We start from the raw sequence: 20,936 nt of genomic DNA, 5'->3' as shown, positions 1-20,936 counted from the left end.
TTTTACATATATTCAAAATAGGTTAAGATGTATAAAAAGAAAATCTTTAGTGGGTGTAGAATGTGGGAAACCAGTTTATTATGTTAACCAATCATATTGTACCTGTTTGGTGCAACCCCACCCCGTGGGGGTCAAAGGGGTTAACCCGGAAAGTTAATGACAAAGTTGAGAGGAAGTGCGTTGTTCATGCAATCTGTTTAATAAAAAGTAATCTGTGAAACGAATGAAGAATTTACTCTCATGACATGGTGTCAGAATCGTACGTTATACCCACGAGCAAGCTCGCCCAGTTTAGGAACTGACAATGTCAAAGTTCAACCCACCAGAAGCCTTTGATTTCGCGCAGCCTGCAACCTGGCCCGCGTGGATCCAGCAGTTCTCCCGGTTCCGCATCGCGACGAAACTGAACAAGGAAGACAGTGAAGTACAAGTTAACTCTCTGTTGTATGCAATGGGCAGGGATGCCGAAACGATATTCGGATCGTTCACGTTTGCCGAAGCTTCAGACGCAAATAATTACGAGACTGTAGTCGGCAAATTTAATGAACATTTTGTGCACAGGAGGAAAGTTATTCATGAGAGAGCCTGTTTTCATCAGCGCACACAGAGATCGGGAGAGACTGTTGAAGCTTTTGTCAGGTGTCTTTATGAACTGGCTGAATACTGTGAGTTTGGCGCGAGCAAAGTTGAACAAATACGAGACAGAGTTGTCATAGGGATTGCAGATCGTGACAATTCTCAGAAGTTACAAATGGAACCCGAACTAACGTTGGATAAAGCGGTCCAGATCGCCCAGCAGTCGGAGCTTATTAAGACGCAAAATGCGATTGGTGGAGCAGCCGCTGATGTGAGCGCCGTACAGCACGGACATTACAAAAGTTCAAAGCGTTTTTTGGGGCCACCGAAAAAGGAAAAAGGTGGAGAGAGAAAACCGATTGTGGACTGCACACGCTGTAATCACACACACAATGAGAATAATTGCCCTGCACGAAACAAGAGGTGTAGAAGATGCAATAAGCTGGGACATTTTGCAATTGCATGTAAAACTAAAAATGTCAAAGAGCTTGTAGTGTGTGATAGTGAAACTGGCGATTCATTTTTCCTGGGCTCTGTAATGAATGAGTCAGCTGCAGAAGACAGGTGTGTGCTACTCTGCCTATTCAAGGCAGGTTGGTCCAATTTAAAATTGATACCTGAGCCGACATCAGCATCATGTCGAGCTCAGTGTTTGAAAGCTTACAAGAGTGCCCCCCGCTGGTTAAAACAAGTATAAATGTGAGAAGCCCAGGGGGAAAAGTGAATTGCATGGGGAAATTTCTAGCAAACACTAAAAGAAAAGGAAAAAATTTGAATTTTGGGTTTTTGTAATTGATGGGCCATTTGCCAACAATTTTCTTAGTCGTAGCACTGCCTGTACGATGGATCTAGTACAGAGAGTGGATGAAATTACAGACCACAGTGATGTCTATGGAGACATTGGGTTGCTTAATTGTGAACCAGTAAAAATTGAGCTAAAGTCAGATGTTACTCCCTATAGTCTGTCCACCCCTCGAAGAATTCCCTTTCCTCTATTGCCTAAAGTGGAAAAAGAGCTCGAATGTATGCAGTCCTTGGGGATCATTTCCGAAGTCACTGAACCGACCGAATGGTGTGCCCCAATGGTGCTTGTAGTGAAAAAGAATGGTTCAGTTAATATTTGTGTAGACCTGAAATGGCTCAATCAGGCGGTTTTGTTTTAAAAGATTGCCGTTTGGGGTCACTTCGGCCTCTGAGATTTTCCAAAAGGAAATGAGCAAACTCCTAATTGGGCACAAAGGCATGGTAGTTGTCATGGATGACATACTAGTCTGGGGTAAAGATCAAAATGAGCAGGACGAGAATCTTGGGGCTGTTTTGAAAACTATCAGAGAGTCAGGTCTGAAATTAAATCATGATAAATGTCACTTCAACAAACCTGAGCTACGGTATTTTGGGCACACCATCAGTCAGAACGGTATCAAGCCGGACGCAACCATGGTAACAGCGATTACTGAGATGCCTAGTCCCACTAATGTGACTGAGCTAAGGCAAATTTAAGGAATGATCAATTATTTAGGCAAATTTGTGCCAGGGCTTTCAACAGTGCTGCAACCAGTTACAGCTCTGCTGAAGAAAGATGCAGTCTGGATTTGGTCCGAGGTCCAGGAGCAGGCTCTGAGTAAGGTAAAATCCATGTTGGCCACAGCTCCGACTCTGGCATATTATGACCCTGAAAAACCCACAATGGTTAGTGCTGATGCGAGCAGTTTTGGGTTGGGAGCTGCTCTGCTTCAAGTTCATGGTACTGTGACACGAGCAGTCGCATTCTGCTCGATAACTTTGACTGAAGCAGAGCGCAGGTACTCACAAATTGAAAAGGAGTGCTTGGCGGGAGTGTGGGCCTGCGAGCGTTTTGCTCGTTACCTTCAAGGATTGGAACAATTTTGCCTGCAGACAGATCATAAACCGCTAGTTCCACTAAAAATTTCGTATGATATTGATCGTGCTCCGTTAAGATGTCAGCGTTTGCTAATGCGACTAACGCGCTTCAATGCAAAGGCAGTCCATGTTCCAGGTAAATGTTTGGTGGTGGCGGACACGCTTTCTCGGAAACCTTTGAGTGGGCACTTCCCCTCAGAGATGGAAGATGAGGTGAAGGCATATGTTGCATCTAAAGAGGTGTCACAATCCACGCTCGATTCCATTAGGAAGGCTACAGAGTTAGATGCAGATCTCCAGGCAGTGATAGGTTTTCTCAGCATGGGTTGGCCAAAGCACATACCCTTCCCCTTGAGTCATTATCATACAGCCAGGGCTTCATTGTCTTTTGTCAATGGGTTAGTCTTGTATGAGGACAGAATTGTCGTTCCTGTGTCGATGAGGGAGGAAGTGTTAAGCCAAATTCATGAAGGACATCAGGGGCTCGCAAAGTGTCGCCAGAGGGCAAAGATGTCAGTTTGGTTTGCCAGGACTTGGCAATGACATCAACAGGATTGTTTCAGGGTGCACATTTTGTAGGGCTCATAAACCCACACAAAGAAAAAAAAACCTGATCACTACACCCCTGCCTACTGGTCCCTGGTGTAAGATTGCTGCAGATTTATGTGAGTTGAATGGGAAAACTTACTTAGTAGTTGTAGACTACCACTCACGTGACATTGAAATAGCTCACCTGCAAACACCATCCAGCTTCAATGTTATCAGCAGACTGAAGTGCATGTTTGTGAGATGGGGTATTCCCAGGAAGCTTGTATCTGACAATGGCCCACAGTTTGCCTCAGCTGAATTTAGACAGTTTTGTACAGACTATGATTTCCATCATACAACTTCAAGTCCTCGTTTTCCCCAAGCCAATGGGGCTGCAAAGAGAGCAGTTCAAACTGCAAAACGGATTCTCTGCCAACCTGATCCTCACCTGGCATTGATGTGTTACCGTGCGACTCCGGTCGTTGCAACTGAACTTAGCCCTGCACAATTAATGACTGGATGGCAGATTAGAACCAAACTGCCAATGCTTGAGGAAAAATATCAACCTCAACCCAATGATCTTACATTTACATTTACATTACATTTAGTCATTTAGCAGACGCTTTTATCCAAAGCGACTTACAAATGAGGACAAGGAAGCAATTTACACAACCAAGAGCAACAATGAATAAGTGCTATAGGCAAGTTTCAGGTCTGTAAAGTCTAAGAAGGGAAGTATTAGTAGTATTAGTTTTTTTTTTTTTTTGTACAGTTAGTGTGATATTCAGAGAGGCAATTGCAGATTAGGAAGTGTAGTGGAGACTAAATAGTTGGGTTTTTAGTAGTTTCTTAAAAGTAGCGAGTGACTCTGCTGTTCTGATGCAATTAGGGAGTTCATTCCACCAACTGGGCAGATTGAGCATGAGCGTTCGCGAAAGTGATTTCTTCCCTCTTTGGGATGGAACCACGAGGCGACGTTCATTCACAGAACGCAAGTTTCTGGAGGGCACATAGATCTGCAGAAGCGAGAGCAGATAAGAAGGAGCAAGGCCAGAAGTCACTTTGTAGGCAAACATCAGAGCTTTGAATTTGATGCGAGCAGCAACTGGCAGCCAGTGCAAACGGACTAGCAGCGGAGTGACATGTGCTCGTTTAGGTTCATTGAAGACCACTCGTGCTGCTGCATTCTGGAGCAGTTGAAGAGGCTTGATAGAGCTAGCTGGAAGCCCAGCTAGTAGAGAGTTGCAGTAATCCAGTTTGGAGAGAACAAGAGCTTGAACAAGGAGTTGAGCTGCATGTTCAGATAAGAAGGGTCGGATCTTTCTGATGTTATAGAGTGCGAATCTGCACGATCGAGCAGTTCTAGAAATGTGGTCAGAGAAGTTTAGTTGATCATCAATCGTTACTCCAAGGCTTTTCACCATTTTGGATGCAGTAATGGTTGCCCCATCCATCTGGATTGAAAAGTTATTGTGTAGGGTCGAGTTGGCAGAAACTACAAGCATTTCCGTTTTTGCGAGGTTCAGCTGAAGATGATGATCTTTCATCCAGTGTGAAATATCCAACAGGCAGGCTGAGATGCAAGCTGGAACCGAGGGATCATCAGGATGAAAAGAGAGGTATAGCTGGGTGTCATCAGCATAGCAGTGGTAGGAGAATCCATGTCTCTGGATGACTGGTCCTAGAGATGATGTGTAGATGGAGAAGAGAAGTGGCCCAAGAACAGAGCCTTGAGGTACCCCAGTGTTTAGATGCTGTAGGTTGGACACCTCTCCCCTCCAAGACACCCTGAATGACCTGTCAGTGAGGTAGGATCTGAACCATTGTATAACAGTGCCCGCAATGCCCAGTGACTCAAGCGTAGATAGCAGGATCTGGTGGTTGACAGTGTCAAAAGCAGCTGACAAGTCCAGCAAAATGAGGACTGATGATTTAGAGTCTGCTTTAGCCAGTCTGAGATCCTCCACGACCGAGAGCAGGGCAGTCTCAGTTGAGTGGCCTTTCTTAAAGCCGGATTGCTTGTTGTCCATGAGATTGTTTTAAGTAAGAAAGTCCAGGACTTGATTGAACACTACTTTCTCCAGAATCTTGGCCATGAATGGAAGCAGGGATACTGGTCTGTAGTTTTCAAGTAGCGTATGGTCCAGGTTGGGTTTCTTTAGCAGTGGGGTTACTCTAGCCTGCTTAAATGAAGTGGGGAATAAACCAGAGTCAAGAGATGTGTTAATTATGTGAGTCAGTGTTGGTATGACTGCAGGAGAGATGGCTTGCAAGAGATGAGAGGGAATGGGATCGAGTGGACAGGTGGTTGCATGGCTAGATAGCACGAGTTTGGACACCTCAGACTCAGAGAGCTGAGAAAAAGAGGCGAGTGTGTGTGGTGTTGCTGGTGTACCTTGCGTGTTTGTTGTAGGTGCCGCAAATTGAGCGCTGATTTTTGCAGTTTTGGTGCAAAAGAATGTAGCAAAGTCATCAGTAGTAAGTGTGGAGGATGCAAGTGGAGGAGGAGGATAGAGGAGGGAGGAAAATGTTTTAAAAAGTAGGCGAGGATTAGTGGCATTGTTGATTTTCAGACGGTAATATGTCTGCTTTGCCAAAGCAACCTCAGCTGAGAAAGAGGACAGAAGAGTTTGGTATGTTAAGAGCTGTGCAGGATTTTTAGTTTTCCGCCAAATTCTTTCTGCAGCTCGAAGTTTTGAGCGATGCTCACGGAGAGCATCCGAGAGCCAGGGTGCAGGAGGACTGGCACGGGCTGGCCTGGATTCAGGAGGACATAATCGGTCTAGACATGATGCTAGTGTGGAGCAGAGTGTATCAGAGGCACTGTTCGAATCAAGTGCAGAGAGTTTGCAAGATGGAGGAAGAGAGTCTGAAACAATGGTGGATAGTCTATTGGGTGAGAGAGATCGTAGGTTTCTGCGAAAGGTAACCAATGTTGGAGTGTGTGGTGGCTCAGGAGTAATGTGGATGTTGAGAGACAGAAGGAAATGATCCGATATTTGCAGTGGAGTTACTATTGTTTGATCAGCGAAGCAGTGTCGTGTGTAAATAAGGTCTAGCTGATTACCTGATTTTTGGGTAGCAGAGGTAGGTGCTCTTTTTAGGTCAAAAGAGGCAAGCAGAGTCTGAAAGTCTGCAGCTTGCGGTTTGTCAACGTAAATGTTGAAGTCACCTAGCACCAACAAGGGAGTGTCAATATTAGAAAAAGATGAGAGAAGAACATCCAGTTCATCTAAGAAGTGACCTAATTTACCTGGTGGGCGGTAGATGACAACCACATTTATGTAGAAGGGGTGGATAATGGTGACTGCATGGAATTCAAAGGAGCTGATTGTAGGCAGGGACGTTATCAGAGTAAATTTCCATTCTTTGGAAATTAGTAGTCCAGTCCCACCCCCTCTTCCTGTGTGACGAGGAGTGTGGGAAAAAAGAGAAATTAGCAGAAAGAGTAGCATGTGTAGCAGTGTCCTCCGGCCTCAACCAGGTCTCAGTTAGAGCCATGAGATTATAGTCAGAATATGTAGCTATGGAGGTAATAAAATCTGCCTTGTTAACAGCTGATTGACAATTCCAGAGGCCCACGGAGAGAGAGAGTTGTGAAATAGCAGATACATGTATGAACGAAGGTTGTGAGGATTACGCCTGCAGCGTACCTCCCGTGTTTTGCGAGTGTTAGTAACAACAGGAATTAGAAAACACATAATAAAAGTGCACTGACAACAAAAGATAAAGTAAAAAAAAAAGAAAGTAAAGTACTCAAGTGCTTTGTCGGTGTCTTTGCTCGGTGGAGTCGCGCAGGTAGAGTCGATGGTCTTTACACTCGTCGGTCTTTACACAAGGCGGTCTTCACACGAGGCTGCCGCGACCGCTGCCGCGGTGAACTAGTTGTTTATATAACCCCAAAGCACTAGCTGATTGAATTCAGCTGGACACGCCTCCCGAGTCAAAACAAGGGCCGAAACTGAGGCGGACGACGCGAAACCGTCCGCGTTCGCTACACAAGCTCTTATAGTAACCAAGGAAACAGTGGCTAAACACTTCTAGTATGATACACAACTGAAAGCAAGTTTAAATGTCCTACAACTTTACACAAACAGCTGAAAACAAGTCCTCAAACCATACACAACAACTGAAACAAGTCTTAAATGTACTTACAGGCTGCTGGTCTCGATGTTAAAGTGCTTCTCCTGCCGACTAAGCTAGCGTGCTCACTATATAGTGGTTAACTGGCGTTTGGACACGCCTCCCGAGTCAAAACAAGGGCCGAAACTGAGGCGGACGACGCGAAACCGTCCGCGTTCGCTACACAAGCTCTTATAGTAACCAAGGAAACAGTGGCTAAACACTTCTAGTATGATACACAACTGAAAGCAAGTTTAAATGTCCTACAACTTTACACAAACAGCTGAAAACAAGTCCTCAAACCATACACAACAACTGAAACAAGTCTTAAATGTACTTACAGGCTGCTGGTCTCGATGTTAAAGTGCTTCTCCTGCCGACTAAGCTAGCGTGCTCACTATATAGTGGTTAACTGGCGTTTGGACACGCCTCCCGAGTCAAAACAAGGGCCGAAACTGAGGCGGACGACGCGAAACCGTCCGCGTTCGCTACACAAGCTCTTATAGTAACCAAGGAAACAGTGGCTAAACACTTCTAGTATGATACACAACTGAAAGCAAGTTTAAATGTCCTACAACTTTACACAAACAGCTGAAAACAAGTCCTCAAACCATACACAACAACTGAAACAAGTCTTAAATGTACTTACAGGCTGCTGGTCTCGATGTTAAAGTGCTTCTCCTGCCGACTAAGCTAGCGTGCTCACTATATAGTGGTTAACTGGCGTTTGGACACGCCTCCCGAGTCAAAACAAGGGCCGAAACTGAGGCGGACGACGCGAAACCGTCCGCGTTCGCTACACAAGCTCTTATAGTAACCAAGGAAACAGTGGCTAAACACTTCTAGTATGATACACAACTGAAAGCAAGTTTAAATGTCCTACAACTTTACACAAACAGCTGAAAACAAGTCCTCAAACCATACACAACAACTGAAACAAGTCTTAAATGTACTTACAGGCTGCTGGTCTCGATGTTAAAGTGCTTCTCAACTTTAACATCCACTTAAAGCAGTGGAGAAGAAAGATAAAGCTGCAAAGGAGTCTTACAAGTTCTATTATGACCGGAGACACTCTGCTCGCACACTACCCGAGTTACATCCTGGTGAGAAGGTTCTTCTTAAGCTGGACAGTGAAAAGCACTGGAAAACACCAGCGGTTGTGCTAAACAAAACATCAGAACCAAGATCGTACTTGGTGCAAACTTAAAAAGGAGCTGTCCTGCGTAGAAACAGGAAGCATTTGCAAGCAATGCCATCGCAACCAGATGCTACAATCCAAGCAGAATTGTAGGAAGAAAAAGAACCAGCTCTGTCTGGGACTGAACATTCAAATACTCACACAGTTGACCCAGCAACACCTTTACTGGACACTAAACCACCAGTTACGACTTCCAGTGGAAGGGTGGTGAAAACGCCCAAACGTTACTTAGACTAATGCCTAGTTTACACTAGAGGATTTTAAGCCTGATTTGAGCCCGATTTGGAAGTTAACGAGCTCGCCGACAGATCGGGCTGTGATCGGGAAGAAATCTGCGGGTGCTCGACGCTCTTTATGTGTGAACTACTGAGCAACGCATCAACGAGGCTCACTGACGCGTCGCCGACACCTCGCAGACGGAAATCCAACATTTAGCATTGTAAATATTCCAGAGCAGTCGGCCGACTCAACCCCACGTGTGGTCAGATGTAGTGACGAGCTGCAGCCAATGAGAGAGCATATCAGCATGAGCTGAATGCCTGTGTGTTCAGGAGCTCAGCAGAAACATCTGTGATTGGTCAGAATGGGCATCGGTGCACTGGCTTCATTCTGCGTTAGCACAGACATGAGAGTAGGCTATATTAACAGTGGAACTAGAATTCTGTAACTATTAGAATTACCATACTGCTCATTCTGACCATTCTCATATGAAACGCCATATTGTCACAACATATTTACATTCAAAGCTATCATTGAGATATTAAAATTAAGCTTTGAATGTCTGGCATCATGTTTAATGACACCATTACCCTAAAAATATAATATTTTTTTGGTAATACAGCCTATAAATATGTAGTTAAGATACTAAAACACTTAAAAGTCTTGGCTTTCATTTTCACTTTCAAACAGGAGCTATTTCAAAGCACAGAATATGCTGTTTTGAAAGATATCTGAAGTAAATTGATGTTTTTGCCATCAGAAAGTTTTGTTTATGTTAGCAGGAAGTTGCCAGGCAAGAAAATGCACACATATTTAAAGTCACAGCGAAAAGTATCAGACATGCATGTAGTCATTTTGACCAATATGGTATTTTAAGGCAGAAATGCTCAGTTCTTTACTGTTTTGTAATAAAAAAATAACAATGTCAGAAAGAAATACACTGATAGTTAGAAAACGGCAGGGTGTTATAAATATGTTTTTTTCAAAGAGTTATAAAATTACAAAAATTAAAAACTCTCTGTGTATCTATCCACTCAAACCTTGCAGATGAGTGATTAATCCGCTCGTAAATCAGCTGATTTGACGATGTTTTTAAATGCTTTCTCCAAAGCTTGAAAAGCTGTCAGTGATGTAATCAGCACACAAGCAGCCAATAGTGTTCAGCTTTTTTCTGACGACTCCTCCCTCAAATTTTCATTGGCTGTGGTTTGGTAGCTTGAATGAGCTGATGGGGAATGAGATGTTGTCAGATCATGTAGTGTGTGACCCCCCTCTTGTGGATCGTTCACGGAGTGTTGCGTAGTGTGAACACCACAGAGATTAAAAGACACAAAGTCAAGTCATGTAGTGTGAACAGCACAGCGATCTGCTGATGTTTAAAATCCTGTAGTGTGAACTAGGCTTAAATGGACTGTTTCAGGTTATAGAAAGGAATTAAGATTTGAGTTTATGAAAAAAAAAAAACTATCATTGCTTGATGTTGCACTTTAATTTGGGTATGCTGTTAAACATAAACCAATGTTTAGGGGTTTGTGTTAAAAGTGGAAAACATGATGTTCTTTTCTAAAGAGGGAAGATGTGGGAAACCAAAAGGGTTAACCCGGAAAGTGAATGACAGATTTGAGAGGAAGTGCGTTGTTCATGCGATCTGTTTAATAATAAGTAATCTGTGAAACGAATAAAGAGTTTACTCTCATGACATAGAAGACAAATTAAATATGGATTAGTAGTCTTTACCAAAAAATCATTAGTTCACTTTACTAGTGTTATGTAGGATATGTTTTGTAAAATGACTATTAAATTGCACATCATATTAATGTAAAAAAATGCTTTTATGCAATGATAATTGTTAAATTTAAGTAATCTATTATAATTAAAAATAATACCACTGACATTTTACAATTTTTAGCACAAAGAATCAAACAAATTTTACATTTTTTTATTTTTTGTTAAAGTTCTAGAAGGAACATTTCTTTCTGGCATTAGTAATCATTGCTAATAACACAAGTGTACTAATTTTGCGGTGAATCAATCAGGAATTTAATTCTTTAATGTCTGTAGAGAAATTGTTGGATGAAGAGAAAAGTGTTCTTCATCGATTTGGGGCAGTAGTCCAAAGAAAATGCATACAGTACTTCTAACAGTCTTAAACATACTTATTGGTTTCAGGGAAAAAAAAAACATTCTGATGAACTAATGTAATAAATGATTTGTATGGCCATGTTATCCCTATATAAACATGAAGCTAATTGATTTAATGATTTCAAATGTGAGCAAAACTGCTTGTCGCTTGACATTTTGCAGAAATCCCATTTCCTACTTCTGAAAAAAAATAGAAGGAAAAACCTTTGTGGCTTCTGTTTATATTAAGTTTGTCTGCAGTGAGCTGCTTAAAGACATCCATGTGATGGTGTGTTTCCTGTCTTAATACTTTCAACTTCTATATCGTATTATAGCATCTTTCTAAATAGATGCATTAGTTTAAAGGTGCAAATTAGCAGCTGAAATACACAGTCTCACTGACGGGGAGGAATGAGCACAAGATCTTACTTCCTCCTTTCACTTTACATTTCGGCAACTCTGTGAAAGTGCAGTGATGTGGCCTGTGCTCACATAGAGGTCTGTTACCCTGCAGTGAGCATTTGTAGATGATGGGGAGTGTTCAGCTTTCATATTTCCGACTTTTAAATCTTTTTATAGCTGCTTTATTGGAATGCGGAGGTAAGTGTCTTTTATATGAAGTAAAATTACTTAACAAAGCAAAATGAATATTATTTATGCACTTGGGTGTGTAAATGTGCCATGGGTGTAACATGAATATCATCAATGCCATTTACACGTTACATAATGTTAACTTATTTGGAAGTTGACCTCAGCTGATCTTTTTGTGTGCTTATGTACAGGTTCTGTTCAGCCTGATCTCATGAGAAAATATAAGTATTTTACGTTTTGTCAGTTCAGTGGTTAATTCATACAAGTTCAGTCTTACTATTTTAAAATGGAGGCATGGCACCTAACCCCACCCCTAAACCCAACCGTCATTGAGGGATGAGCAAATCGTACTAAATTGTACGATTTAGATCATACGAATTCATACAAATTAGCCACTAAATCAAAAAGTTACAAATTGCCGTGAGATTTTGTTGGTTCTGTTCTAAAATTATATAAAAGAAAGTTTAAAAAAGGTTACTGTAGAAGAAATTGTGTAACTTAAGATGGTCTTTGTTTTAACTGTTTGTTGTTGTGCGACAACTTGACATAAGATTGTAATAAACCTTAATCCCGACCATTTGCAATTACTGTATGTGTAGCAAAATAGCAAAGAGCAAAACAGTTGTTACAGTATTATTCTTCTTTGACGATAAAAACACAATTGCTCATTGTCAGCTCAGATTTATTAATTAATAATAACAGGCATTTTTCTTTAAGCCTAATAAATGCTTTAGATATATTTGTCATTGTTTGATTTGGGAACTGTATTGTGAAGTGCTACCGAGTAAATTTAGGAAATTAAATATTTTATACACACTGCATTCAGCAGGATAATTTCAGAAAATGATATCTTTATTGTAAACTATGTGGTAATTCCTATCTTTCTACATCCCAGTTCTCCAAAGATGTTTCATTTCTCGTTTTATTTTCACTCTTAGCTCAAAGACCCTGTGAACAGCCTCATCAGTTGAACATAAGCCGTGTTCAGCGTGACAGCATGTCCATTTCTTGTTTAACCACAACCCACCTGCTGGAAACTCTAACAGTGAAACTACGCAAGAATAACCCAGTTAAAGACATCTTGATCTCTCCAGCATCAGAGCACCAGAAATGGTCTGTGAGTAAACATGCTGGTAATATTAGACTTAATCTGAAAGACATCCAACAAACAGATGAAGGCCTTTATGACTGTGAGGTCTACAAAGATCAAGACTGCCTCAACGCAACTCGATTTACCCTGACAGTCAAAGGTGAGAATACACATTCTTCAAACAAGCAAATAATCCCTATTATAGAGTCATAAACATGTACTGTGTTTCTTTGGTTTTAGACTGTACAAAAATGAAGTCTGTCACTGCAGTATCAGGCTCTGCAGTGCTGCTGCCATGCTCTGAACATCCTCAACGAAACACAACTGATAAAGTCACTTGGAAAGTCATTGAAGGTCACCGGTCAACAGATATAACACAATATCGCTCATCATCCACAACCTCAAACAGCACAGAGAAACTCTCGAACCCTCTGTTTGAGAGAGCGAAACAACTAGAGAATGGTTCTCTGGTTATTAGAGATTCAGTAAAGGCTGATGATCTGTGGTATCGATGCAGAGTGAATGACACAACCTGCTATGAAGTGAAGCTGGTAATCAAAGGTGCGTTTTAAAATAATTTCACATTTTGTTCAATCTAATTAAGCAACATTAATAATATTAAACCAACTGCATAAAAACAAAAGTGATACTGTTTTTACACAACAGTTGAATTTTTTAATTATGTACAATTGTAGGACATTTTTTTCAGTTACTCTATTTAATGATGTCTGAAATAAAATCATTCAACGACAACATTTCTAACAACACTATTATTCCTTGACACAAACAATTCACTCAAAAATGAAAACTCACCCCAACAAAACCTCTGAGATCTTCATAACACATTTAAAGATATTTTAGATGAAATCCAAGAGCTCTGAGGCCCCTTGAATTTACAGAAAGAGTTGCAGTTCAGAAAGGTACCAAAATGCCTTTAAACAGTCCATGTGTTCTCAGAGGTTAATTCGTAATGTTACGAAGCTACTAGTATAATTTTTTGAACATAAAAATGACTTTATTCAACAATTTCTTCGTTTCATTATCAGCTCAGTCTGTGCATTCATGAGTGATATGCTGTGCTCGGTTTGTTTCAAACAGGGAAAGTTGAGTACATGAATTTGGAATTAACACCAAACAGAGGAAACTGTTGAATAAAGTCCTGTGACTCTTGTCATCTATGTGTCAGAGAGCTCTTGATTTTCATTTAAAATATCTTAATTTGTCAGTATAATAGCCTGGTGGGTAGTATGGTGACATGTGGCACAACTGTGCTTTGGTCATCCTGAGTTCATGTCTCGCAGACCTTTTCCAATTTGATTCCATTCTATCCCGTCTCTCTCTTTTTCCCTCTCTTAATTTCTCCAACTTTGCTCCCTGTCAAACTACTGTCCTATTACACATTCAAATCAAATTTAAGCCTCATTCACAATACAAGTGACTTGTAGCAGCAAAGCGACAACGACAAGTGACTGTTTATTTCAACGAAAAGTGAGCGACTTCTGGCGACCTCCGTCTACACGAGCAACAGCGAACAATAGCGAGCGGGTCGGCGTGTTGAACGATGTGACAAATTTGAGAATCCTTCAACTTTATGCAAATGAAGATCGACTTTCTTAAGCTACAGGCAAAAGGAGCACCAGTAGAGCTCACGTGATCCTCTCAGCTCTTGCTGAGGCCGGTTGTATTCTCCATGCGATAGACCCACACAGACTGCGTTTGCAGCAGATCGCCACCCAGAGCGACAGGCAGCTACAAAGTCGTTACTAATGTGCATGAGGCATTAATCCTTAAGATTTTTTGGGATAACTTAATTGTTTTATGTTCAATCTACTTAAGTTTGTAAAAAATAAATAAATAAAAACATGCAATTAACTTAATTGGTTTTTGTTTGGACAACATTAAGTAATTGTGTGGAACCCATCATTTTTCACAGTGCACTAAATTAAAATATAAACATATATATAAATTTGTGTTCTGAAGATGAACAAATTGTTCTCAGGGGTTCGGAACAACATGAGGATGAGGGGATTTTTTTTTCATTTTGGGGGGAACTAACCCTTTAAAAATTCTCACTAGTAATGCATAAACTGGCAATCTTGCTTTTTATATGACAAGAATCGGTTAAACAATTGTATTGGTGTCTAAAACAAAAACTTTTAAAGAGATCAAGATTTTTACACGCATAATAAATGTATCAGATTTAGTCATTAAAACAAGACACATAAATATTCCCAGGCTGATGAGTTTATGAAAAGCATGCTAAATCCTACTGATTTTAAGGTTCTTAATGCAAAATTGTTTGCATTTTAGTTCCAGGTCTTGTTACAGCTAAATCCACAACACTGTTTACCACAGGTAAGACGTGGTTGAATATGTGTGAATGTGCCAGTCTGTGATTGAAATTGTCAAACCAAATGCACTGATAAAATGTAATCATATATTTCATGCAGTCACTCCTAAAATTCCTGCTGGCCATAGCAGGGGCAACACTGACACAACAGCAAACAATCTGACAGCAGTAGTGATGTCCACAGTGGTGTCTCTGCTTACCATCATATCACTGATCATCTGTGTCATTGTTTATTTCAAAAAACGAAAGCACATAAACAACAGCCACAGTAAGTCCACCACTGAAGTCCAGAAATGTTTAACACTATTGAGCTGTCAGACAGAGAAATGGCTTATTGGAACTAACATGGTAAATTATGACTTTTTGTCATCAGAAAATCAGTTTCATACCTTGTATACTTGTTTAGCACCTTCCTGTTATATCCTTGACTCTAGCAGAAAAGCTATTCAAACCAAACCCACAATCAAATACACAGAGAGTTATAGTATCTTACATATTTTCATTTTGTAGATGCTTTTGTTCAAATGAGTGAATGTTATTTTAGTAAAGATGTGCTTATATATTTGCAAGATTAATGTAAATGGCAAATGTATTAAGAATTAAGGAGTTTTGTAATCACCTGGGTTTAAAGACTAATGAAGCTGTGTTGCAGTGAAATGTTTTAACATGTAACTTTCATGCATGATTATAAAGTGCCTCTTTTTTTCTCTTATAGCAGAGCTCAACCGCCCGTTATCTGTATATTATTCATATGTTGCAGAAGGTACAGTAAGTGATATTTATGTTAAATGCTTAAATTGTATTAAAAAGTGTTTAAAATGTTGTTTTGTTTTGTTTTTTCTGGCAGGGTATGATGTCCCGTTGTATTCTTTAGTTGAACAGACCTCAGCATCCATGTCGACCTGTAAGTTACTGCAAAGTATTATTGATATAAGTAATGTATTTACCTTTTCTGAACTACACTTTAAAAATATATAATAAAATCTAATATTTAATCTAATATTAAATGTCAAGGATAACTAGAATTTTACAGATTTACATATTTACTTGATGTAGTAAATGCACTGAATGGAAAAAGAAGTTATAATTTTTTTTGCAATATTTAATTATGTTCTAATCATTGCAAATAAACCTAATATTAAGTTAATTTTAACTGAAATGTGATGATTTGGTTGGAATAGGAGGGAACGGACAAATTATAAATTGATAAAACTATATATAAAAAAACATATTACAGAAAAACAAATCTAGCTTGTAACTAATAAGATTTAACTGATTTGACAAAAGCAATGTTCCTTCAGCTAAAAAAGAACTTTATTAATATAAATAAATTCATGGTGGCACAGTGGGTAGCGCTGTCGCCTCTTAGCAAGAAGGTTGCTGGTTCGATCTACAGCTGGATCAGTTGGCATTTCTGTGCGGAGTTTGAATGTTCTACCAGTGTTCGCATGGATTTTCTCTGGGTGCAGTTATAGGTAAATTGCTATAAGTGAATTGGGTAGGCTAAATTGTCCATATAGTGCATGTGTGTGAATGAGGGTGTATGGGTGTTTCCCAGTGATGGGTTGCAGCTGGAAGTGCATCCGCTGCATAAAACACATGCTGGATGGTGATTCATTCCACTCTGGCGACCCCAGATTAATAAAGGGACTAAGCCAAAAAGAAAATGAATGAATGAATAAATTCAAAATGCATTGCTTATAATTACTTGATATAAGATTACTCAAATTATTTAAATTTACTTATAAAGATTTGTTATTATTTTATCAAGTAATTATTTAGTCGTTTTTTTCAGTGTACAGTGTCAAATTAAAACAAATTAACCGTTAAACTAAGATAAATTGCGTAAAATTTTGTAAGAATTTTCCCATTGTGCTTTCTATACTAAAAGCTTAATGCTTCTGGGTCAAATAAAAAAATCTGATTAAATCTGAGGTTTAAATACTGCATTTTATAGACATTTATAGACATTTTATGCACTATTTTTTAGCTGGATTAGCTTGTCTGATGATCATCATATAACCACACTTTCTGATGAATCAAAAATATCACCTTAAGACTTAAAATTAAGAAATATGAAAAAATACACAAAATTTAAAACAGAAAAAACTGCAGCCATTCATTAAGGAAATAACAAAATTGCCAGGAATTTCCTTGGTCAGAATTTGGCCTTTTGAATAATAAACAAACAAAACATTATTATTAATAATACTAATACTAATACTACTACTACTACTACTACTAATAATAATAATATTAATAATAATAATAATAATAATAATAATAATAATAATAATAATAATAATAATAATAATAATAATAATAATTATATAGAGCTTAATCATTTTTAGCCTTTCGTAAAAAAAGTAAATGTGAAAATTCATGGATAACAACAGCCTCATTAGTATGAAAATTAACTTTAATATGAGCCACTTTTGGTGATTTGCACCTTTACATTGGTCATTTTTTCTTTCAAGAACAAGGTCCAAGATTTAGAATAAATGTATCTTGTAAAATGTTTTCTCCATTTAACAACAATAAAGCAGCTCAGTAGTAAAAGATTACTCCAGATTCTGCATGGTCTTAAAGGCTTTGATGGGTTATTTCCACAATTTTTTATGCCATAGCAGTCAAAATAGAACAGATGAGCTCATATATGGGGCAAATCTTGGACCTTTGTCATTGAGGGGTAGGTCTTCCGAACCATCCGAACACCCCCTGTCTACAGGCCTGTTGTTTATTGTTAGTTCATGTTAACAGTGCATTAACAATGTAAAAAAGTAATGTTAAAAAGCATGACTTTGGATTTTAATAAAGCATTAGTAAATGTTGAACTATCAATAATAAATGCCGTACAAGTAAAGAGTTCATCTAAAATCTCCTTATAAAAATTTGCATTTTTTTCCTTAGTCTTCCATGTTTCTGTTCAGTTATTTCAATATTCAATTATTCAATTTTCAAAATATTTCAATTTTAAGGGAAATGGAAAGAACTTATTAAATGTCATGAAAGTTAAACTACTGAACCTAATTACAGAAGCCTGAGAATCTGAAATCCCCCCAAGTATTGTTCATACTTAGTTTATGTAACACATTACTGTAAACCTTATTATAAACTGTGACCCTTTTTTCAATAATGACAGGTGGTGTAAAAATAATATTCTGATTTTTGTCTCCAAACAGTTGACACCAGACCATCGGAAGCCCTTGCATATGAACCATATGCCAAATGTGAAGATTATCAATTCAGAAATGAATAATGGTTGTTTTAATGTTTCTGACATTAACATCTCTGAGTATGTCCCAATTTAGCAATTATAAGGCATCTTCTATCAAAAGGGAAAATTTATTATAAGCATATAACTCTTGGTAATGCTGTTATGATTTCATTCTTTTTAATGCCGTAATGTAAAACTAATAATATGTTGTCATAAGTTCTTTCAAGCCAAACTTAAAATAGTAAAAATAGTGATTTTTATTATACCAGTCATGCAGTGATTTGTTTTGTGAGAGACAGTCATAGCATGACACAGACTGATGATCTGATAACTGAGATCTGATGTAAGAACTAAACAGTTGGAAACAGAAGTTTTAGATTCATGTAGCACCTGGTTTAGCAAAGTTAAAAGCATTAAATGTGAAAGGAAATACACAATAGGCGGGGGTTGGGCTTCCAGAAAAGCTTATTGTGGTTTTTAAGTTATCCATCAGTGTCATGTTTGCATTGCTTATTTATCTAATTCTTAACCTGTTGATATTATTATCATCATTCAAGTGAAACCATCTTTTGGTGCACTGCTAGAACCACCTTTATATGACATACAAAAGCAGACTATTAACCGCTGAGCCTTTTATGTCTTTTATAAAGAGGAGTCAAAATCCACACCCTTGACACACACTGCGTATAGTATCACTGATCCATCCCAATCTGTGGAAAAATATTGCTTAATATCAACTGTCATAAGGCATGTACAAATTGTTGAAACTATTTTTAAAATCAAGGGTAGGGTTTCTCAGAGTAATGCCAAAGGCTATTTTTCATGAAAGACTGATTATTTCTACTAAGTATAATTTACCAAATAACCAATTTACATTTAAATACAATTTAAAGCCATGGACAGAAGACCTTAGAGCAGGGGTGCCCAAACTTTTTCTTATGAAGGGCCAAAATCCAAGCTTGATTGAGAGCTGTCGGCCAAAAGTATAGCAACTGTATTACATTTGTATTACATTAAAGTTGCCATGTGTAATTTCCTGATGTATATTATAATATTTATAAATAAATAGAAACAATTACTTCAACCGTATTTACTGATGCATTATATATTTTTTTGAAACTGTATATTATTTTAGCAAACTTATTACAATAAAACCAAAAAAAAAATCTATATATAAAACAATAGAGTTCAATGTGGAATACACTAGTCATGCTGAATTTGCCTTTGCCTTGATTTGCACGTGGATGTTTTCTACTTTTTCTCTCATTTAAATTATGTAACTTTTGAAAAAAATCTGATTCATTTACAACATGTAATTGAAACATTTCATTTCAGTTAGTGTTTTTGTAGCTCAAAAGTAAAACAAATAAACAAAAGGTTACATTAAAATAGAAATGAGAATTTCTGTTAAAGTCATTAGTCAACCTTTCCCAATCATTTTCCCTCTGGCGGGCCTAATCAAATGATACTATATATTATAAAGGGCCAACTTTGACCCGCAGGCCCTAGTTTGAGCATCTCTTTCTTGGAGGCATTACGGGCACAATTGAAACTGCTATAAACAAACTTTGTTGCCTTTTTCTGTTACAATTATATTGCACTAAGTGTTTTGGGGGGATTATCAAGCTTTTTTTAATGTTTAATTTAACAGTATTAAAATGCTTGGGCTTAAGGATTTGAAACTAAGATCCTTTTTATTATTTAATGGTGATATTTCTATAAATAACTACTATTTTATTTATAAATTGTTTATAAATCTAGCAGTGATCACATTTAAAAGTCATTTTCTAAAGCCAGAAGAGTTAATACTTGAAAGTATGACAACATTTTATTGATTTATAGAAGATTTCATTGCGGTTAAAGGAGCAAACTTGATAACATGGGTGTGATGCCTTTATATGTACACATTCGTTTTTGTGGAATGACGTTTGTATTTGTTTGTTTTTTTCGCCACTAATGTTTTGTAATATGTGTACTAACAAAGTAAAAACAAAGAGAAACTCTATACAGACACATCTGGTGTTCTTGTCTATCATTTTGCGGCATTCCAGCACACGACTGAATAATTACATTTATGGTATTTGTACAAGCTCTCACTATGTTGATTTCTTCAGAAGATATCAGGTGAGACATTATAAATGAGATTCAATCAACTTAAATTATCTGTGACATGGGACGATAACCGTTTTCAGGGATTACTGCGGTTTGGAAAAGTCAATGTTTTAAAACTGGCAACATTTTCTGCTATACTGTTCCTATGGTATATGTAAGATTTTTAATTTACATTTTTTTAGGGCAACAGTATCTTCAGCAGAAAAGGTATCCAACGATGTAATTTTAAATTGGTGGTTTTGAAACTAATGAAGACAGCAGAAGTCAATGATTAGTTTCAATTATTTAGCCTTACATGTTTACTTTTCCAAAATATTTCAAATGTTTCTCAAAATAAAGTATATTGTGTTCAAAGAGGAAAAAGTTTTAGTTTTTTACCCAGACATTAAAAAATAATTTATTTTAAAGCAGTAATCATAATACCGTGAAACCGTGATATTTTTATCCAAGGTTATCATACCATCAGAATGTAATACCGGCCCATGCCTATCTTTGATATACAATTATTTTGTTTAAAGAGTTAAAATGGAAGGACAAATTTCTAACAATTTTTAATCATTGGATTATGGATCTTATGTACCATCTTACAATGGAGATGTTTCAGTACTTCACCAAAGGTCACAGTAAAAAATTACATTCAATTTGGCAGCCAGTGGTGATATAGAGCAAATGGATCCAAACATTTGCAGTTTGGCTGTTAATTATTTGTTTTTCTCTTTTTTCTTCCCTCCCCTTTATAATTTTTTTTTATTTATGTTTTCATATTATATATATATATATATATATATATATATATATATATATATATATATATATATATATATATATATATATATATATATATAGCACACACACATACATACATACAATAGATGAGTAAATATATAAGGGAACTTGTATTTGCTAACATATGTATGTATATTTCATGATA

At 37.9% G+C, this 20,936-nt stretch overlaps 1 protein-coding gene and 1 long non-coding RNA gene across 6 annotated transcripts in view; one reads left to right on the top strand and one right to left on the bottom strand.

The window, feature by feature from the left end:
- The window catches only part of LOC101885445 (uncharacterized), a 31,255-nt gene extending 11,349 nt beyond the window's left edge, over positions 1-19,906 (top strand). The window contains exons 1-8 of one of the 4 annotated variants that reach the window (XM_087286952.1): positions 11,037-11,245; positions 12,175-12,486; positions 12,567-12,887; positions 14,643-14,681; positions 14,777-14,944; positions 15,392-15,439; positions 15,524-15,580; positions 17,859-19,906. In XM_087286952.1, coding sequence (XP_087143078.1) covers positions 11,173-11,245; positions 12,175-12,486; positions 12,567-12,887; positions 14,643-14,681; positions 14,777-14,944; positions 15,392-15,439; positions 15,524-15,580; positions 17,859-17,935 — 1,095 coding nt within the window. In that variant the 5' untranslated portion in view covers positions 11,037-11,172 and the 3' untranslated portion in view covers positions 17,936-19,906. Of the gene's footprint in view, positions 1-11,036; positions 11,246-12,174; positions 12,487-12,566; positions 12,888-14,636; positions 14,682-14,776; positions 14,945-15,391; positions 15,440-15,523; positions 15,581-17,858 lie in introns of those variants that run through there. The other 3 variants (XM_087286951.1, XM_087286950.1, XM_087286953.1) reach the window with 3 other exon arrangements.
- Positions 1-20,936, bottom strand: part of LOC101883647 (uncharacterized) — a 713,507-nt gene that overhangs the window by 112,855 nt on the left and 579,716 nt on the right. The window lies entirely within an intron of this gene.

This window comes from Danio rerio, chromosome 16 (genome assembly GCF_052040795.2).
Source record: "Danio rerio strain M-AB ecotype USA chromosome 16, GRCz13ab, whole genome shotgun sequence".
Taxonomy (NCBI): Eukaryota; Metazoa; Chordata; class Actinopteri; order Cypriniformes; family Danionidae; genus Danio; species Danio rerio.
The sequence above is the reverse complement of the archived record's forward strand: the minus strand, read 5'-3'. Positions and strand labels throughout refer to the sequence as shown.